The sequence below is a fragment of the Meleagris gallopavo genome, chromosome 1 (assembly GCF_905368555.1).
Source record: "Meleagris gallopavo chromosome 1, MGAL_WU_HG_1.1, whole genome shotgun sequence".
Classification (NCBI taxonomy): domain Eukaryota; kingdom Metazoa; phylum Chordata; class Aves; order Galliformes; family Phasianidae; genus Meleagris; species Meleagris gallopavo.
Genome location: NC_139404.1, coordinates 23,922,089 through 23,943,351, shown reverse-complemented (window position 1 = coordinate 23,943,351; position 21,263 = coordinate 23,922,089). Strand labels below are relative to the sequence as shown.

The 21,263-nt window shown below is 38.0% G+C and overlaps 1 protein-coding gene across 8 annotated transcripts in view; it reads right to left on the bottom strand.

Moving 5' to 3' along the window:
* The window catches only part of ANKRD26 (ankyrin repeat domain 26), a 47,218-nt gene that overhangs the window by 8,681 nt on the left and 17,274 nt on the right, over positions 1-21,263 (bottom strand). For 6 of the 8 annotated variants that reach the window (XM_019612412.3, XM_085218889.1, XM_085218900.1 and 3 more), the window contains 15 exons: positions 18,312-18,394; positions 15,694-16,668; positions 14,687-14,922; positions 13,745-13,876; positions 13,020-13,053; positions 12,666-12,801; positions 11,039-11,252; positions 8,767-8,950; positions 7,123-7,269; positions 5,584-6,540; positions 4,740-4,892; positions 3,324-3,499; positions 3,035-3,128; positions 1,783-1,860; positions 317-451 (listed from right to left, as the gene is read on the bottom strand). In XM_019612412.3, coding sequence (XP_019467957.2) covers positions 317-451; positions 1,783-1,860; positions 3,035-3,128; positions 3,324-3,499; positions 4,740-4,892; positions 5,584-6,540; positions 7,123-7,269; positions 8,767-8,950; positions 11,039-11,252; positions 12,666-12,801; positions 13,020-13,053; positions 13,745-13,876; positions 14,687-14,922; positions 15,694-16,668; positions 18,312-18,394 — 3,734 coding nt within the window. The remainder of the gene's footprint in view (positions 1-316; positions 452-1,782; positions 1,861-3,034; positions 3,129-3,323; positions 3,500-4,739; positions 4,893-5,583; positions 6,541-7,122; positions 7,270-8,766; positions 8,951-11,038; positions 11,253-12,665; positions 12,802-13,019; positions 13,054-13,744; positions 13,877-14,686; positions 14,923-15,693; positions 16,669-18,311; positions 18,395-21,263) is intronic. The other 2 variants (XM_085218880.1, XM_085218905.1) reach the window with 2 other exon arrangements.

Here is a 21,263-nt window from a genome sequence, read left to right as displayed (position 1 = left end):
GGGGTGTTTTAATCCTGCCCAGAAATCAGGGGGTCAGACAACCAGAAGGAAATCAAATAAAGAACTCAGGAACTGCAGCCTTGCTCCATGTGCTCAACTGGTATCAAACCACACTGTCTTCCTGATAGGACGACTCCAGCATTTACAGAGATATATTCTGTTGGCTTTTATTCAATTCCTTCATGACTTCCAAATCACAACAGTATTCAGGGCCCAAGTGGCAAGGATACAAAAAGCAGAGTATGTAAGAACTCAAGAAAATGTCAGCATCATTCTGAGTACTGGCTAGGTGTTAGGGACTGTTTTCTGGGCTCACCTGCTCCAAGAGCTCAGCCTTTTCCCTATCAAGCTGAGCAAGACGATCTTCAAGGAGGGCTTTTGACTTCAATTCTTCCTCCCACATACTGCGTGATTCTTTTGATGTCACAGTCAACATATTCTGCTTTTGCATCTATGGAAACAATAACGGCAAAAGGAATGCCAAGATAACCAGAGAGACAACACTGCACATGAACTGCATAAACTAGTAACTTAAATGAAGGCAGGGCTAAGCTCTCACCACTAAAGATCTATACTGAATGTTATACAGAGTGTATAAAACGTGGCATCAAGAATAGCACTTAATGCTAGTGGAAAGAGTGAATGCCCTATATGAGATAAAATGAGATTACATCCTTTGGGGATAAGACGACACACATACAACATTACCCCAAAAATTTCTTCATGAAATTCTCCAGATTTCATAATGATACAAAAATAACGACATTTATAATTCATCCACTGCCCAACACAGAAAATTCCCTACATTCACTGCCTGTGTAATAACTGCAGATCTTCTCAGAGCAAGAAAACGTTCAGATCAGAAAATTTTTACCCAAAGGAACAAAGATTTGCATCACAGATGCATTTGTGTGGAAACAAGTTATTCAGTTCACTTTGTAAAGAATGCAAGTTGCCTAGATTCTTTGAGTAGTACTTTTTAAGAACAAAAAAAGAGATGCCCCCTGATCTACAGATCAGTAGCTTAAAGGCTTACAAAACAAACTCATAAAACTTTCTCATGTGTCCTTACAGAATAGGTTAAATGTTGGTTCTCAGTATGTGACAATGTATAAAAACCTAATGACTGCTTCCAACTGGTATGCAACCAAAGGAAGATGACAGAAAAGGAACCTGGAAAAGAACTCGGACTTTTCTGGGGCAGATAACCAACAATTTTTCCCTTCTACTAGATCCTTCTTACTCTCCGTACAGCAGCTTAATTTTTCAACAGCAAACTAATTCAAGAATATTCCAAGGTTACACAAGATGCTAGGCCATGCACGCACACCAGCTACTTTCCAGCTGCCTGCCACTGCACAGCATTACCTCACCTAGTTGCTCTTTCCTTACCTCAGCCCCGTGTGGCAGTACTGTACCAACACATATTCACAAATAAGAAAAGAATCTAACGAGCTCAGGTGGAAACTATGACAAAGCTCTGAAGATAAGACAGATTTCCAACATCTAGTTTCCCCTCTCAGCTCTCTCAACCACACATCTCCCTCCTGCTGACATCATCCATCCCATTCATCAAAAGAATCATGCTGACGAACACAAATATCTGCATACCACTGAAAAGATAGAAAAGGCATCAGGGAAATGTGGAAATTTACAACCTTTACCCTTGAAGGTGCCTTGTCCTGAAACCTATTTTGTCAGTTTATTTGTACCTTCCAATCAATTACCTGTACACAAGAAATAAAAAAACTAAACCAGTTATTTTCAGAAGTCATTAGATACCTGCTGATGTTGGTATTCTTCTGCAGCTGTCTGTGCTATCCGTAAGCCAGCTATCAAGTCTTCTAGGCGATTATGAACCTAAGAAAGCACCAAAAGAAGAAAGAAGAAACTATCTTTCTAGACTGAAGTTCACATTTCATTATTAAAAAAAAATTTACACGTCTTTCCATCACTTTATTCTTTTCATACTTACCCTCACCATCATGAGAAATACCTCAGTCTGATGCTATGATAAAATTATTAGCAAACAACACCTCTGCCATTTGGCTTCAGGGAGAGAACTATGTGGAATACAAAAAATCTTCAATCACAGAATGATAGAATTGCTCAAGTTGGAAAAAAACTTCAAGATAATCAAGTCCAACTGCAACCTAACCCTACTGCCCTAACACCAAAAATGAACATACAAAGGAGCTTCTCCCATCCACCATACATTTGAAAACCATGCCATCTTAACCAAGGGGGAAGAGTAAGCCAGTGTCAGTACAGCACAAAGTTCAACTTTCACATATAGCTATTTTCAGAACCTCTTAAACATTAATTAACAACCACAGGTATAACAAGGCTACCAGGCCATTGTTTAGAGTACAAAAATAATTTGCTTCATATAAACCACGTTATTTATGCTAATAAAAATCACCTTATTTATGCTAATACCACTGAACAGGAGAAAACTGCAAGCCTTTCACCAAGTTCTGCAAATAATACCATGGGGATTCCCCTTTACCATTTCATGAAAACAAAGAGACATCAAGCAGACAATGGAAAAGCAATTCCACACAACAAAATCTCTGGGGAATATAATTCTTGTCCCAGCCTGATGATGTCAATCAGGCCTCTGGCATGAAGCTCTTGGAAGCATCACACATGTGAAATTTCCCTGAAGAAATCTGCAGCATGCTTTTCAAGATACAAATTCCAGTATGTCTGTCATCTAACGTCATGATTGGTATAAAGAATAAAATATTTAAACCAGCACAATAGTGTCAAAACCTCACCATATATAGTGTTAAGTAGGACTTGATATATTATTACAGGAAAACTTTCAAAACCAGAAAGCTGGAGAATGGAGTAGCAGGATTTTCAGGGTACCCTACAGTCAGCACAACTCAGGTGATTCACCTCCCTTCTATGCTCCCCAGGAAAATCATGTAACTTCCCCATGAAAAATACCTAACTAGGCTCAGAAGCTCACACTAAATAAATGAATGAATGAATAAATAAATACATGAAAAGTTTATGAGTGGCTTACTGAGGCTGAAGCTTGCAGATCCTTCTGAAGAGCTTCAATTCTATTGGTTTGTTGTTTGGTTGTGGCTTCCAATCTGGCATTTTCAATTTCAAGTCTTAAAGAAAAACACAGATCTTACTAGAGAAATCCATAATAACACAAGTTGTAAAGGAACAGTGTGAAAGAATGCAATTTAAAGTAAGAGCTTCTTTCAAAATCAGGTATTACCATGATGATGCAACAAGGCAATCCTAATGTTTTCGAAGGATCCCAGAAAGCAAAATCTTGCTTCATTATGTTATTTTCTTACCGTTGCACATGTTCTTCCAGTTGTTTTATAGTAGTATTGGTTCCAGAAGTTGCTAACAGAAGGTCTTGCAGTTTCTGGGAAGAAACTGATACTTCTTTTTCCTTATTATCCAGGACAGTCTTCAAGTCGTGAACACAATGCTCAGACTGAATACGCTGTTCTTCAGATTCCTGTAACTGTAAGATAGCAGTGAGAATCCTCAGCAGCCAGGTCAGTTTCTCTATAGAGAACGCAGTGAACGCTGAAGAATTAGAATATTGCACGTATCTACATAAAGCCTCTACCCAAAGTATTGTAATCATTTCCAATTCATTCAAGCTCTCATTTCTCTTAGCAAATAAACAATAACAGATAATATTTCATCATCTGTGATACTGGTCTCTCCCATCTGTACAAAGGATTTTCTCTAACACCACTATGAGCACTGACACTGCTAATCCTACATCCTCAATGACTTTTGAGACTGTGTAGCTACTTGCTTGCTATTCTACTGAAAATATTAATTAAAAAAATAATCTTTTTCCTAAAGTGATTTCACAGTTCAGTAGTAGATTCTTATGATATACATTTGAGAAAAAAAAAAAAAACAACTCTCACAGAGAGCAAAAAAGGAAAACTCAAATTCAGCTGTCCAGTATTTCTATTGTTTCTCAGAAATTGGACACCATACTTGGCCAAACCAGATGCAATAACCTACAGAGACACCAGGTTATTTTGCAAAGCAGCTTACCAAATACAGATCTTCACCAGGTAAAGATATAGTGACCTCATGTCAAAGACCACCCAATCACAGACACCAAGTGCATAGAACAATCCAATTCATATACATGTCATTAAATCTATACACTTGAATTTATTTCTAGGATAGAAGGACAACATTTGCTTATACTTTGAAATCTCTGCTCTGGATTGGCACAGGCATGACTGTGATCACAGAGGACAAGGGGCAAGTTGAGAAGACTAAGGAGTTAAAGACCTGCTTACAGCATTTACAACCAACCTTATATGACACGGAAAATTAATTTGTAAATTCAGAGCACCGATGTGATGTTGCTTCAGATACTGCAAACATCCCATACACAAACAAATTCTTAGTTGTGTCTGACACCAGGAGAGAGAAGGAAGTTACCCTGGAGCCTGAAGACTAGCTTTAGCTGTGGGGTTGAAGAATGTCTCCTACTTGCAAAAGAAACTAGTTGGCTTTTTGATGATTCCAGTAACACTCATCTTTCACCATGGAGGAAGAGGCCAGCTGGCAAAGATTTCACTGGCATCGTGAATTATGACAGGGTACCAGTGTTAACCTCCTTAGCTCTCTCTGCTACTTGTTCTCAGAACATTATTTTTCTCTTCTTCACCAAAAACAGGGAAAAAAAACCCTCAGATTTATATGTGTAAGTTACAGCCTCTCTGTACCTTGGTTTTAACCCTGTCCAATTCCTTTTGCAAGCGCAATTTGTCTTCCTCAAGGTCACTGCGGTAGCGCGTAGTAACTTCAAGGGAAGCTTCTGACATAGATTGCTTTTTAAGAGCATCAGCAAGCTCCTGCTGTAGCTGTCTGACCAAACCCTAAAGAAACAGTTAGATAAACGTGAGGAAAAACATGAAATTTGACTTTACTCCTTTAAACTGACTAGATTATACAATTCAGCCATTTACCAAAGTCTTCCTTAATTCCAAGAGAAAAACAATGAACCGCAACAAAATAACATAATTTGGTCTTATGCATATAACTTACATCTGATGCATTTTAGAAATACAAAATCATTTTATGAATTGAAACATTTTAATGTTTCAGTTGGGACTGGAGCACCTCCCCTACAAAGACAGAGAGGGAGCTGGGCTTGTTCAGCCTGGAGAAAAGAAGGCTGTGGGGTGACCTCATTGCAGCCTTCAGTACCTAAAGGGAGCCTACAAACAGGAAGGGAATCAACTCTTTGGAAGGGTTGATAACTGCATGACAAGGGAAAATGGTTTTAAGTTGAGAGAGGGAAGATTTAGGTTGGATGTCAGGGGGAAGTTCTTTACAGAGATAGTGGTGAGGTGCTGGAACAGGCTGCACAGAGAGGGTGTGGATGCCCCGTCCCTAGAGGTGTTCAAGGCCAGGTTGGATGGGGCCCTGGGCAGCCTGGTCTAGCATTAAATAGGGAGGTTGGTGGCCCAACATGTGGCAGGGGGGTTGGAGATTCATGGTCCTTGAGGTCCCTTCCAATCCTGGCCATTCTGTGATTCTGTAATTTCTTCTAATTGTATAGCTTACCTCTCTTTCTACTTTGTCAGTCTCATATTTAAAGACTTGTTCCCTTAAATCAGTACACTTGGTATTTAATTCCTTGTTTCTCTCTTCCACGAGGTAAACTTGCTTTTCAGTATCAGCTCTGAGTTTGTTGAAAATATCATTAAATCTGTCCTGGACATCATTCACAACCTTTTCTTTGATGATCCCCTTGTTCTGCAAATCTTCCAGCTGCTGACGGAGTAAGAGGTTTTCACTTTGGAGCTGAGCCAATCGTTCCTGCATAGATTCCTGCTTTATCATAAATTTGCTGACTTGATCTTTCTCAAGTTGCCGTGCATGATCACTTTCTTTGGCCTGACACTGGGCTTGATTTAAGTCTTTCTGTGTCATTTCTAAAAGCAGTGTTTTTTCTCGAAGTGTTTGTTTCAACTGGTGAAGCTCATTTTCTAGACGATTAGCTTTGCTTTCCATTTTACTAAGCTGCTGAGACAAGCTCTTGTTGGTCTCTTGCACATCAGAGAGCTCATGATGGAGCTTGTCTTGTAAACGACACCATTCATCACGTTCTCTCTGAAATGTTCGTTCAACGTCACTTTTCAGTGACTGATGACGTTCAAGATCTTGAACAGCCGCATTCAAGCGGGAACGGAATGATTCGATCTCTGTTTCCAGTCTGTCTTTGCTTTCTTTTGTCTGTTCAAGCTTGGAAGTTAGCATTGCAGATTCTGTCTTTAGTAAATTCAGCTGTCCATTGTACTGAAATACTGTTTGTGTTAAGGCTTCCTCATTCAGCTTAAGTTCCTTCTGAAGATCGTCGTTTTTTTCTTTCAAAGACTCATTTTCCTCTAAATATTTTCCTTCATCCTCCTGGTGCCTAAGTTTTACTTGATCAAGTTCAAGTCTTAACATAGCAATCTCTTCTTGCAATAACTGATTTTTGTGCAGCAGATCCTTTTCTCTGTCATTAATGTCAGATTCCTGTGTGATAAAGGACACAAATGAATAGTCAGTTGGGAAATAAATTCTGGTTTAACCTGGCAGGCACCACACTCCCCACCACTAAGTAGGATGAGGGAGAGAACTGGAAACAAAATAGAACTCATGGGTTGAGATAAAAATGATTTATTAAGCTGAAAGATGAAAAAAAAAAAATGGAAACAAGAAAGTGATGATAGTACAATAACCAATTCAAAAGCCAAGTAATAGGATCACAAACAGTCTCAGCTAATTTCTTTCCTTGTTAGTCTTGAGTTTTCTGGATGTTTCACTGATAGAACCTTAAAAAAGATTATAACAACTGTACAGTGAAGAACAGCAGATAGCTTAAGAAAGTGGGAACACAGTGTCTTATTTTCCAGTGGCTTCCTACTTCCACATGCAATTCAGGCATATGTGGGATTGATGCTGCTATCTAGAATTTTTAAAGACAGCAGTAACAAAATTGGGTTATATTGATGAATTGCAGATAATCCACCAAAATGCACAAAATGTTATTTTTCCTATGATTTTAGTATGAGCACAGAGAAATATAACCAAATTAATTAGAAGGGAACTGCTTACCTCTGAATTTTTTCCTATAGTTTTTCTTGTCTCCTCTTCCAGTTCCTTCTGTCTCCACAGGTGGCTGTTCAAAATTCCTTCTTGTAGAGCTCTAGCACTCTTTTCCTGAGAGAGCTGTCTCTGTGTTTCATCACGCTCTTCTTCAATCTACAGTAATATAATTAAACTCGTGAACCTTGAGCAAAATAAAATTAGCAATACCTTCCTATTTCATTCTTCTTTGCATCCCTATTTTCTAATAATTCTAGTAAGAGCTGTTTATCATAAAATCATAGAATGACCTGCATATCAATTTTCCATGTTTGCAAACAAATGTGTTTAGGTTTATCTGAATTGAAAGTTATAAGGATAGTGTGTGTCTGTTGCACAAATCAGCATTACAGAAGTTTTATACTTCATGAAATGAATCTCTCTCTATACCAAATGAAAAAAAAAAACAAAACAAAACTACTTTTTTGGAAATGTACAGCGTTTAAGCAGAAAGTCAAGCTGTCTTTCTAACATGCTATATATACACACTAAAAACACTCATATGCTTACAATCAAAGATCTGAAAACATCTATTCATCAATATTAGCACTAACATTAAGAATTGCATAAATCAAATGAGTAACATTTCCAAAAACACAATAATCACATTGTCTATACTCCACTGCGAGGTCCTAAGTCTACATCTCTTCTACTAATATTTAGAAATGCTTATGAACATATGCCAATATATTTTCAGTTTACCAAAATCCAGAAATACTGCTGTACAAATTGAGTTGCACAGGATTTCCAAAGACTATTAATGAAGTGAGACACAGAAGAGGACTGACCAGCGGAACAAACAGACCAGGAGGTAAACTAATGCCAATCATGCCCTCATTAAATTCAGGCAGACTAAAAGAGGTGATGCTAACTACTTTCTGCTCCTGCCAGAACAATGCAGCCACTGAAGATCCCTAATGATCACTTTCATGTGTTCTTAATATGTTTGCACATGTAAGTTTTGCAAAGTTGAGGCTTAAAAATACAAAGAACTGACTGAATTTTTGAGGTATATTTGAAACTGCATGACAGGAATGCTGAAAAGTATGTCAAGGCCAGTGGAAAGATCCTCAAAACTGTATGTAAGAACTGAGGAATTTATGCAGATTATATACAGTGAAAACATCATCATCTCAATCACATTAAATAAGGCATTAAACTTATAATAAAAACAAAGTTGAGAGTTTTTCTGGATTCAGTCCTGACTGTAAGCAATTGAGGCAATTTACAGATTATCAGGCAAACAGTAACATTTAGGCCTAAATTTAAATCCATGTAAGTATACTTGAAAGAGTGCTACAAACAGTAACTCTAATTTCCCCCTGAAAAAAAAAACAAACAAACAAACCCAAAAACCACACACACACACAGTTCTGTAGTAATTAGAAAAGATAACTCAAAGTGAGGCTGTCTGAAACACAAACCAAACTATAATTCTGAAAAATGAGAAAAGGAATCATGAACTTGTTTGTTCATATTGGTTTGAGGACAATGGTCCTCAAAATGTACCAAGATGGTTATATAATGCCTCATTCACAAACAAGGTTTTGTTGAACATACTAGCATAAAACATCAATTAGAAAGAAGCAGAAAAACAGAACAGGTTTAATATACCTGTTTCATGAGCTTTCTCAGTGTTATTAACTCCATTTCTAAATTCCTTGCACACAACTCAAGTTGTTGTTTCTCCTCTGCTTCTCTACAATATTGATCCTCTTTCCTCCTTAGTTGTTCTCTTATTTTTTCATATTGCATTTCAGCTCTAAGCCTCTTTTGCTCTTCTTGTTTCAAAGAAAATCTGGGATTTAAAAGAGAATATTTGAAGAATTAAAGCACTCACAAAAAAGTAAATATGCCAATCATGAACTTGCAGAAACAACTTAAACCATAAAAATGTCACACTGTTTCAAAACACAAGTTCTGCTACAATTTTAAACTTTTAAATTAACTCTAATTTCATTCCATTAGTAGTGGAAGACATCTTGTATATGAGCAAAATTGTACAAAATGTACAAAATGTACAAAATTCATCCTGTATTTTCAAGTTTACATAGGTAAACATGAAGAATAATGCACACATCAATAATTCCTAAAAAACCCCCCAAAACTTCACACTACAGGTGCACACTTCATTCAAAATTACTTCACAGTCTTACCAGATCAAAATACCATCAACTTTTAGTATCAAAAATATACTGTTTTTAGTATGCTGAACATCATCTACATACTATAGATTCATAGTGACTGCCAGTAATACTAACAAAAGAACACATCACTTATCTAAGACAAATCCAAAACCTTTTAAGAAGCTTTTTCTAAGACAATAACAACTGCTTACCATGTGTGAAGTAACCTTTTTATTTTTTTTTTTTAATAAATTGAAGGATAAGAATCGTGTTTCAAAAAGGATTTAGAAATGTTACGCTTAATATGATTCAAAAACACAGTTACAGCTTTAAAACTCGCTGGATTTACATGTAAGAGAAACAACAGCAACTTGATTTTCCATCTAACTGATAAAAACGCCTTGGAGAATGTTAGGCTCTTTTTTTTTTTTAAATAATTGAAATAATCAGCAATAAACACTGATATGGTTAAAACTGTCCATTGATATGGTTAAAACTGTCCATTGTATATCCACAGTAAGTAAACAAGAAAGCATTTTTGTATTTGCTTCTTAGTTTGAATATCTTTGCAGTATTTTTGTCAACAAATAAGAAAGTAACTATGAACATAAAGAAAGAGGTACCCCAAAAAATCTGCTTTATTAATTCTGGAAAATGACTATCAGCAACTACTAATAAATAGCTCAAAAGATTGGCTGTAACATCAGTATTTAAATAGCTTATACTCAAAGAGAAAGCTTCACATATAATTGTTACTTTAGTTTCCCAAAAAGTACAGCTTTTACAAACATATAGCTAATTAGCTAACACTGTTTTGAGATTTTATATAGAAAGAAAAAATTCCTTGTATTTACAGATGTTTGGGAATTTTGAAAGATGTTTAGAACCAAATCCAGGCCAAATTAGGAATGGCTTTGTCTTACTCATAAGCCCCTTCCATGTACTGTGAGACTGCTAGCGTATCTCCTTGAAGTCCATTTCCCTCAGCTTCTTCTCACAGAGAAAGTGTTCCACACTCTGTGATCAGCCTGGAAGGCCTCTGCTGAACTCATACACGTTGACTACGATCTCTTGTACAGGGTGGCCAAAAATTGGACCCAGTGCTCCAGACACAGACCAACAAGAGCTAAGTAGGGATGAATCCCTCCCTTCAGCTTCCTGACTCTCTGCTCATCTTAATGCAACCCAGGATGCTGTTAGCCTTCTCAGCTGCAAGATCATTCTGGCTCATGTTGCTCTTAAACTCTGCTAAGGCCCCAAGAGGCTTCTCAGCAAAGCAGCTCACCAGCCAGAGCATTTCACTGTGTATCCTCACAAGGGGTTCCTCCATCCCACGTGCAGGGCTTTGAATTGGTTCTTAATGAATTTTATATAATGCCTGCTTGCCACTCCTCTGAAATGTATAAACAGTGACTAAAGACCATCTGCATCTAGCTCACGAGTACGAGGACAAGGGAACAATCTCAAATTAGACCTTCAATCAAACACACCCAGTAAACTGTTTCAATTTGTGGTCTGTGGAGTTGCCATGATTCCTGGTTTCATATAAAAACAGAAGATACAAAGACAAAACCTGTGAAATACAACTCTTAAAAATGCCTTTAAGTCCCACTCCCTAGAAGTACTTAAGAGATACATGGATGTAGCACTAAGGGACATGGCTTAGTGGTGGGACTTGGCATGCTGTTGATGGCTGGACTACCAGCATCTTCTAAAACGTGACCAAGTAACACACACGATCAAAATGCAGGATTACATACTTCAGGCTTTGGATATCACTTTTCAATTCCATTTCTTGGTGAGCCAATATGGATTTCAAATCTTCAGTCTCTTCTGCTGTTATCTGTGACTCCTCTTTTTCACTTTCCAACTTCCTGACTTCTCTCCAGAGAGCTGCATAGCGATTTTTTTCACAATCTATTCTCTGTTCATATTCAAGAAGTATGTTTTGAATTTTCAGCAAAATAGCAGAATCTATATGGAGACAAAAAATACACAAAACTGCACACATGCATAAAAACTTTCCAGTTTACAATCTATTTAATTCTTTGCTGAATTGGGTATAGGTGGCAAGGTTTTAGTTGTGGGGAAGACTCTATAAGAAAGACCCAGAAGACTGTGCCAAATGCAGTGGGTTCAACAGACCCACTACTGGACACAACTCAGCCTATCAGCCAATCTTATGGCACCTCCAAGAAAGCATATTTTGGAAGGGGCAAAAACACCACATAGGCAGAGGAGGAGGAAAAAAAGGTGTAAATAACAATGGAAACATAAAGCTAAGATGAAAGAGGGAGAGGATGGAGGAAGCACTCCAGGTGAGGGAGCAGACTCCCAAACAGCCTGTGGAGAGCACCACAATGAAGCAGGTATTTCTCTGCAGCCTTGGAAAGGGCCCCACTGGAGCAGATACCACACTGCAGCCCATGGAAGACTCCACTGCAGAATAGGTGGATAATTCCTAAAGGATCTTAGCCTGTGAAAGGACCTATGCTAAAGCACGGAAAATGTGTGAAGAGGTAGAAGAGGCAGAGAGGAACTATCATGTATTGATTGGAAAGCCACCATCCTCCTCGCACTGCTCAGGAAGTGGCAGTGAAGAAGCAAAATTAAGTGTGAGAAAGTGGTGGTTGGAAGGTGTTTTATTTTCTTATTTTATCTTTCTCACTCTCCAATTTAATTAGCAAGCAATGAAGTTAATTTTCACCAAGTGGAGCCCATTTTGCCTATGACAAAAATTAGCGATGGCTTTGTCTTTATCTCATTTCTTGAGCTTTTTCATCTCCTTTTTTTTTTTTACCTCCTGTCCTGTTGAAGAGTGGAAGTGAGAGTGCAGGCAGGTGGAAATAAGGCCTTTAGCCACAGTTAATCCATATTTGCCTAATGAAGTTTTAGCGAAGATTATGAAAATTAGCGCTGCTTACATTTATATCAAGCTATGTGTATACATGCAACATTTGTACTACAACATTATAGATTTTTTTTTTTTTTTTTTTTAGCAAAACCATCATTTTGTGGAGCATTGCTTATTAAGGGGTATAAACAGGAAAAAAAAAAAAGACTGGTCTTGCTAACTTTTGATCACTATAATTGAATGAACTGGTCTGTACCTTACAAGAACCTGCTCTTCCAATTCTGACTAGAGACACAGCTGGTAGGTAAGGCATGTTTGTTGACAACACAGATGGACTTCTGAGGTTAGGTGAGATGAATTCTGCATTCAGTGCAGGAGTCTGTACTTTTTGGAGAGTAGGGTATGGGCAAGAGTCACTTTTGATCATAAATATTAGACCTAAATAGAACACTAAGAAACCGTGAAGGTACACAAGGAAACAAGAGTTTAAAAGAGGAACTTGTAACAGAAGACAAAATGAGTTAGAAACTTACCTGTATGATCCACACTAAGCTGTTCTAACAGCAACATAGCTTCTTTGTAAGTTGAAGTTGGCAAGTCAGCATCTTCTGTAGTTGTATCAGATGACTGTGTTAAATCAAGGTCAGTAACATCCATCTGTATGCTGACCTACAGACAAGACAGTGTGTTAACGTATACAAAACTATATTATTACAGATCATTATAAATGCAGGAACAATTCATTCTCTCACTCACAGCCCATCAATTTGACTCAAATAGTACAAAGCTGCATACTAGCAGAAATCTTTGCATCTAATCGAACATGATGTAAAAGCTGATACGGTTTAAGTGATTAAAAACCGATTAAAAAAAACTAATTTTAGTACCTTGTTCTTTTCGCTCCCTGTTTTTGTTGCAGGTCTGGAAAACAGAAATACATTTCAGTACTGGAATGCTTACACGACATTATGAACAATAACTGAAATTGCTCTGAAAACTTAATTTCAGAAGTGTATTAAACTGCAGTTTAATGCAATAACTCTGTTATACATAGTCATGTAGTTGGAGGCAGAAAAAAACAACCTTATGTGTATTGGAAGGCTATTTTTTCTGCATGGTAATTATACAACAGCCAAAGTTGAAAAGGACCTCCAAAAAGGCTGCTCTCAGGTCTCCCCAGAGCCTTCTCTTCTCCAGGCTGAAGAGTCCCAGCTCTCTCAGCCTGTCCTCGTAGGGCAGGTGTTCCATCCCTTGGATCATTTTTATGGCCCTCCTCTGGATGTGCTGTAACAGATCCACATCTTTTCTGGATCCACATCTGGATGCAGTACACTCGGTGAGGTCTCACCAGTGCAGAGTAGAGGGGCAGGATCACCTCCCTTGATTTGCTGGCCCTGCTTCTTTTCATGCAGCCCAGGATACGGTTGGCTTTCTGGGCTGTGAGGGCACACTGCTGGCTCATGTCCAGCTTGCCATCCACTTGCACACCCTCAAGTCTTTTTTTGGCAGGGGAAAATCATTGTACTCATTCAGTTTGTAAAATTTACATTTAATGATTACAAAAATTGGCCTGAAAACTAAAGGTATTTATCATATTCCTTATATTCAGTACCTTTCTTCAACTTGAGATGTTTCACTGCAAGTGCTATCATCCATTACTTGAATCTCCTGATTAGCCTTCTGCTTTGTAGACTGCCTTTTATTTTCGTTTTTCTTCATACCTTTTGCATTCAGAACAGATTTACTGTTTTGAACAGAAAGAAAAAAGTCACCAATTGAGTACATTATATAAAATAAAAAACACTCTGGGAAGAAAATCAAGACAAAAGATGCCTGTTAAACACAGGCTTGATTCCCAAGATCTTGGAAGATACTCAAGTAAGCTGGAACACCTCTCTGTCCCCATTAGAGGATGTACTTAGAGCACAGATTTTCCTGAAGAAGGTGCAGATAAAAATTCCTGCCTAGAGTGATGTAAAAGCATCTTTCCTTTCTTCAAACCTCTTAGAACTGTTTGGTAATATTGTCATTCCCTTTTTCTTGACAAAGAGAGTCTGAGTTTAATGAAAACAATGAAAACACCAATATCTCCTAGAAAAGGGAGAAAGTAAACTGAATTCCTGCTTTTCTGTTCTGGGTGGCTATTTATTAAGAAAATAACCTTTTCTCAATCTCCAGCTAAGATTCTGAAGACACCACTAGTGTCAGTATTGAGGAAGAAATCCTCTGGACAGTCTGGTCTGGTGGCTGGTGACCCTGCACATAGCAGGGGAGTTGAAACTAGATGATCATTGTGGTCCTTTTCAATCCAGGACATTCTATGATTCTATGATTAAGACCTCTATCTCCTCCAATGAAATAAACCTGAACCTCCAATGTGCACTTAGTTCTCAGAAAAATATATTTTTAAAAAAGTTTGATAAGCAGGGGACTATTTAGCATAGCTTTCAACACTGAGGAGAGTGCTTCAAATACAAGATAAAAAAACCCTAAAGCTAAAACCCCTAAATATTACAAATAAAAATTACAGATTGTGATTGTTTTATTAGTTTACCCTTTTGGTGGCATTCCAATTAATTTTGGTCTCTCCTCAGATGAAAAGGTCCTTGTGCGTTTTTCTTCCATCATTTTTTCATCCTCAATTTTTTTTTCATTCTTCCTTAGAGCAAGCTTTTCTTTTACTGGTTGATTGGTAATACTGCCTGCCGGTGTATTTAATTTATCAAGATCTTCCTCCTTCTCCACTGCTTGCATTTTGAAATGTTCCTGCTTCCTTTTTTCCTTCTCAACCTATGAAGAGAAGATTAAGCTTCATGTATTTTTCTGTTTCTAAAGGAGATCTAAGACCAAATAATCTAAGTTTGATTTCTAAAATAATGTAAAATAAAAAAGAATTTTCACAAAAATTACTCCACAAAATGTACCAAGTCAACGAAAATACACTGAATTCACTCATGATTTGAAGTATAACAAAAAAAACCCAGCCCTTAGGAAAGAAACAATAAAGGCATTACTGGTGGATAAGAAATTAGACACAACATTAGATGTAGAAATACAAAATACGAGTGGATGTATGATGGGGTACTTCCTTAATGATGAGGGAAAAAAAAACCTCAAACTCACAAGCAGAAAGTTTCACAGCAATCAGGAATTTTAGTGAAAGGCAGTGAAAGCACGCCATGCACAAACCACAGCAAATGAAGAGATCAGTCAAGACCCTGTTCAGAAGCTATTTTCATTCCTTGATTGAGAATCAAAACTGGTGTACTTGTATGTATTTGTTTTTATGGCAACGTGGTGATAACTACTTATGCTGGAACTGTTACCTATTGTTAAACTGAATCAATACATTTTGATTTCTCAAAACCTTCTCATTACATTATGGGGAAAAGTACAATTCACTACTGCTCTCCTTATTTATGAGTAATGTACTTCCCTTAAAACAAAAGAAGAAAAACAATTTTCACAAAGCACCTTCTTTTAATGATCAATAGCTAACATGAACAGGACCATTGATATGGAGAAAGACTAAGGAATAAGGAGCAGTAGGTGAATTTCTACCTCTTTTTGTAGCTGTACCTTCTCTTTCTCCAAAGCCAGGAATACCATTTGCAGCATTCCTACCTTACTCTTAAATCTTTCCACATCTTGTTTTAGTTCTTCATCCAGATTCCTTTTCAGCATGCCACAAGGTTGCTGATCATGTGGAAAAAGATTCTCAATTTCTGTTTCTCCTATTTCCTTGTTTTTGATAAGGCAGTCTCTGGAAACACTGTCACTAAGACAGACATCCTTGCTAAATTTCTTCTCTCTCATAAAACCAAGTGTACTTTCATCATTTGTGGAAATAGGTCTTATTTTAGGAAGAATATTAGAAATGTCATCCAAAATATTTGTTTTTAAACAATGTCTCATGGAATATTCAGGACTTCCCTCTACATTCCTACTAATCCCACTCTCATTTTCTTCCATTTCCTCTCCTCTTGCTAGAGGTACTTTCGTATTATCTGTGTAATTAGTGCAGTCTTCTTCATCTGTACTCCAGGTATTTTCCACGCTTGCATTTAAGTTATTGCGATCAGGAAGGACGCCGAGACTCTGAGCTACAGTTTCCACTTTGGGTTGTTTTAGGTCTACGTTAAGTTTCTTATCTCCAAATTCACCTCTACTTTCTAACTTATTATTTGATTCTGTCACGCAAGATGAAACACGAAAACTCTTCAATTCTTCATTGAAGACATCTTCTGACACTTCTGCCACAAGGGATGAAGTTTCCTCAGATTCATTAATTTCACCAAACAGCAGCTTCAGCTCTGCTGTAATGTTTTTAAAATTTGTTTTCAATTCCCTTTTCTCTTTTTCAACCCACATTCTTTCATATCTTTCTTCCCATGGCTTTAGACTTAACTGCTTGTCAGTACTGTGGGATTCCTCATTTTCTGCTAGGACTTCCTGATGAGAAATTTCTGCTTTGTCAGTCTGCTTTTCATATGCTGGGTTTTCTATCAAGTTGGTAGTTTCTAAAACATATTTATCCTTAAGTAAACAGGTACAGACAGAAAAATTAACCAAGAAAAAGGAAATTATGGTTAAGCCATGTAATTTACATTGCAAACTCATCCTATCATACAACAAAAAATAAAGGTACCACCTTATTTATTTTTTCCTCAAAATAGAAGGATCTGGTTTAGAAATAATAATTTTTCTTCCAATAGATTTCTTCGAACATGAGGACTGCTTTAGCCAATTACAGAGAGCAGGCAGGCTAAAAGGTGTCACTATGCAGTTTATGTTTTAGTACTTAAAAAAAAAAAAGAACCAAAAGAAACCAACAAAACAATCAACAACAACATAAAACACAACTGCCCAAATTTTCCCATCCTCCATCACTTTCTACTGACTGGCACTTTACAATCCCTTGCTAGTTGAGTTAACAGAGTGTGAGTGATCACAACAAGCTTTTTATTATTTACCACAGGGATTGGCTACATTACAATCATTTATGCTCCCCAGAGTCAAAATTATTAAATTCCATTCCAAGCTCCCAAGACAAATATTTACAGGAAAACCTGTTCATTCCTGCCCTCAGCCCAAAATCAAGAACCAAGACATCTATCAAAACTGTACCATGCCTCAAACCTACTGACCAGCTCCTCTCTCCAGTGTCCTCATATCTCTGGCTCCTCTCTGGTGCTGACTGCTTGTACCATGTGCCACAGTCCCTGCAACATTATCCTTGGTTTGTGTTCCCTTCTGAGTAAGGCCTGCCACCTTGGTGTCCCAAGGGACCATGACCACTGATCTTCTTACTCTAGTTATACAGGCCCTTTTCTCCTTCCACATCTTAACTCCATAAAAATCTTTCAGAATGCAGAGGAGTATTTCAGTCACCACCTCTCTCAGCCACTCCATTCCCAAGCTCCATTCACTTTGCACATCTGCTTTCACCTTCCAACACTTAAGTCCTGTTCTCTATCTGCTGAAATTAATCACATTCCTCTTCCACGGTGCCTTGGATGTATGATGGATATTACTTCCTCCACTGTCCCTTGAGGTATTACAGAAGATTCCAGCCACTCACTGGAGATCCCTACCTAGTCCTGTATGCCCAATACAAACAGAATGGCTGGTTTATATTCCTCTACAATGGCCTCCAAAAAAAAAAAAAAAAAAAAAAAAAAAAAAAAAGAATTTCAAACAGTTATTAACTTGATCAGACAAGAATATATTTTGCAGAGGCAGAGAATGCATTGACAGATCATCATATTTCAGGTTTTTGCTTAATCTTTCCCTTACAAAGAGGAAAATCTGGCATGTTTTGTCAAAGAAATAATCACATGATAGAAAAATCTTGCTCCCAATTGAATATGTATTTTGCATAGGAAAAAAAAAACACCACATGACTGCACTGTTTCTCAGCATTGCATACAAGGAAAAATAGAGGTCAATGTTTAAGCAAACCAGCTGGAAACATAGCAGAACATTTTCAAATATCCATCACAGCAGCAAGCATTTTACACAACCGTAAGAAGATAGTATCTAACTTCAGATGATACAAACTTCACATACAAGACTCTTTTCTCAGAACCATTTACTGACTGGTAAGCTTTCTTTTCCATTAGCACATAATACAGTTTACCAATTCAAATATAACTCTCATAATATTTAGTTTCACATACCTGCCTCCCACAGTTTTCAATGGCGTCCTTGACCACCTCTTTTTCAGCTGATGACACATGAAAGATAAGTTCTGAGCACTCACCTAAAGTGAAGAAATTATTTCTTTATAATGAACACGACTTATTACAACTTACTTATACCCATAGTACATCCTGAATCATTGCATTTATGAGAAAATAACACAAACTAATACAATCTCTCAAGCATATGATTTATGATTTGAAGATAATATTATAACACAGTTTAAAGATGCATCTGTGTGAACTACCTTCTTTCAGGGCACTTTCCCTTTCATGCGTAAGGGAAGTTTGATGAAAATCAGTACAAATGGTCACAAATACACCTTTAAGAATCTCAAATGGTTTATGTATATGTAGAAATATATTTACATATACATGACACACTGTATGCTATACAGTAACTGGCTAGATTCCTCTAGCTATTTTCACTGCTCCTTATTTTGTATGAAGAAGAGTCTCTTTTAACTCTTTTAGAGTTAGAAATACACGTACCACAGGAATCACAATGTTCTGAAGAAGAAATACAGCTTGCTGAAACCCAAGCCTAACTATAAAAGTCTGAGAGAAACTTTCACACATACTTCTTAATACTTGATCTTCAAGACAACACATAGATGGAAAAAAAAAAAAAGAGAAAAAAAAAAGAGAAAAGGAAGGATGAACAGAAAATATATGAAATGCTATGCTGACATAAAATGAGCTATGAAAAGACTAATTTTCCTACCTAACTTTACAATGTTATGACATCCTGGACCATTACTGGACTACATTTCACATTATATTATTGCACAAAACAGACAAAACTAAGACTCACAGAATCATAGAATCAGAAAGGTTGGAAAAGACCTCCAAGATCATGGATAAATGAGGTTGCCAAGTCACTATCCACCATATTTAAAGAGTTGTGGCAGTCAGGTGAAACCCTCAGTGACTCAGTGAAAAAGGGAAACATCAGACTTGTTTTTAAAAAGGGTAAAAAAGGAGGTACTTCCCAGGATCCAACCAACCTTCTATTATGGAGTGACTGCAGTGGCAGATAAAGAAATAGCAACTGATGTTAGCTACCTTGATTTAAGACCTTTTACATGGGCTCAAACAACATACTTGTCTCTCTAAATTGGAGAAATATGATGGATGGATTGCTTAGTAGATAAGGAAGTGGTGCCAAGTAGTGTAGCTGACATGTTAGTGAAAAGAGATGACATCCAGAAGGACAAATACAGCCTAGAGAAGCAGGCCTCACGATGTTCAACAAGGCCAAGCGCAAGGTCCTGCACCTGTGTTGGGCAATCACCAGCATCAGCACAGACTGGGCAATGAACAGACTGAGAGCAGTCCTGTGGAAAAGGACTTGGGGATAATGCTGGATGAAAATTTAGATATAAGCTGGCAATGCATGCTTGCAGTCCAGAAAGCCAATTGCACCCTGGGCCACAAAAGAAGAGGCACTGCATGGCCAGCAGGCCAACGGAGATGACTGTCCCCCTCCTACTCCACACTTCCAAAACCCTACCAGAAGTACTGAGTTCAGTTCTGGGGCCCCCAGCACAAAAATCTCCAGTTAGAGCAGGTCTAGAGGAGGGTGACAAAAAATTATTTGAGGACTAGAACACTTTTCCTATGAAGAAAAGCTGGCAGAGTTGGAGAATAAAAGACTTTGCAGAGACCATATTATGACCTTTCAGTAATTACTGTGGGCTTATATGAAAGATGAAGAAAGACTTTCTACTGTGGCCTGCACTGATAGAGCAAAGAGTAACAGTTTTAAACTAAAAGACAGTTTAGATTAGACATAAGAAATAAATTCTTAATGAGGGTGGCGAGGCACTGGAACAGGTTACCTCCATGTAAGAGATTATTTAATTTTCACTGTCTCAAAGCTTGCTGGGGACACAGATGAACAAGTCCAGGCAAGTCCTGGGCAAAGGTTGTGAAACCCTTTGTCTGAAGGACACAGAAGGACAAGACCAGGGGCAATGAGAGAGAGATAAGCTTCAGCTTAATAGCTGAGAAGCAGTCTTCTGTGTGGACTTATCTCAGGATGACCGCCATCTGAGGGGGTCTTGCTCAAGCGCCCAAGGATGTCACGTAGGCAGGAGAACAAGTAGAATAAAAGAGGAATCGAAAACCATGAAGTTTAGGTTTTTCTGGCAACAGATTCCTCATGAAGAAGAGGAGGTTTCTGCCACGAGAAGCCTCACGACCTGCCTCTCTCCCTCCTGGACTCGCTCTGCTCTTTACCATGATGCTGAAGAAGAACAGAGGTGTCTGCCATCAGATTCCTCACTACAGAATTCCTGCGTGCTGATAGACTCTCCTGGGCCTGCTACCTGAGTCCTGCTGCTTCCTCCTGGATTGGCTCCATGACTTCCTTCTGCCACCTGCTTGCTGCCAAGGCCGGCCATGCTGCTGCTCTCTCCCCACTGCTGCTTTTGCTTCGGACCTTCGAAATGTCGTTCAACGGGACGGCTGCTGGATCCTGGTGGTGACTGTCCCTATTTTACACAATTCTTGCTTCTTTCCTACCTTTTCTATCGCCCTCCTTCCCTTCCCCGTCTCCCTAATTAGGATTTATAATAAACTGGTTGGACTAACGTATGAACTGTTGTTTCTTAATCTCGCGCCAGGTATACAGGTATTAAAAGAACCTCATCTCCCTCCTATAAATTGGAGTGAGACACTCCAGCAGGGAGGTTGGAACTAGGTGATCTTTGAAGGTCCTTTCCAGTCCAATTCTATGATTCTAACAATCCTTACTGCATCTTACAGAAACTCTTATCACTGCAGAAGAGAACCTCCTTTTCTTTATGTATTGCAAATACACAAACACACATTTTCAGGAGGCAAGTTTAAATTCTATTGTTGTCAAAAGAAACAGTACCTTTTTTTCCTAAGATATGGATGCCAAAAAGCTTGGAACAATTTTCATTC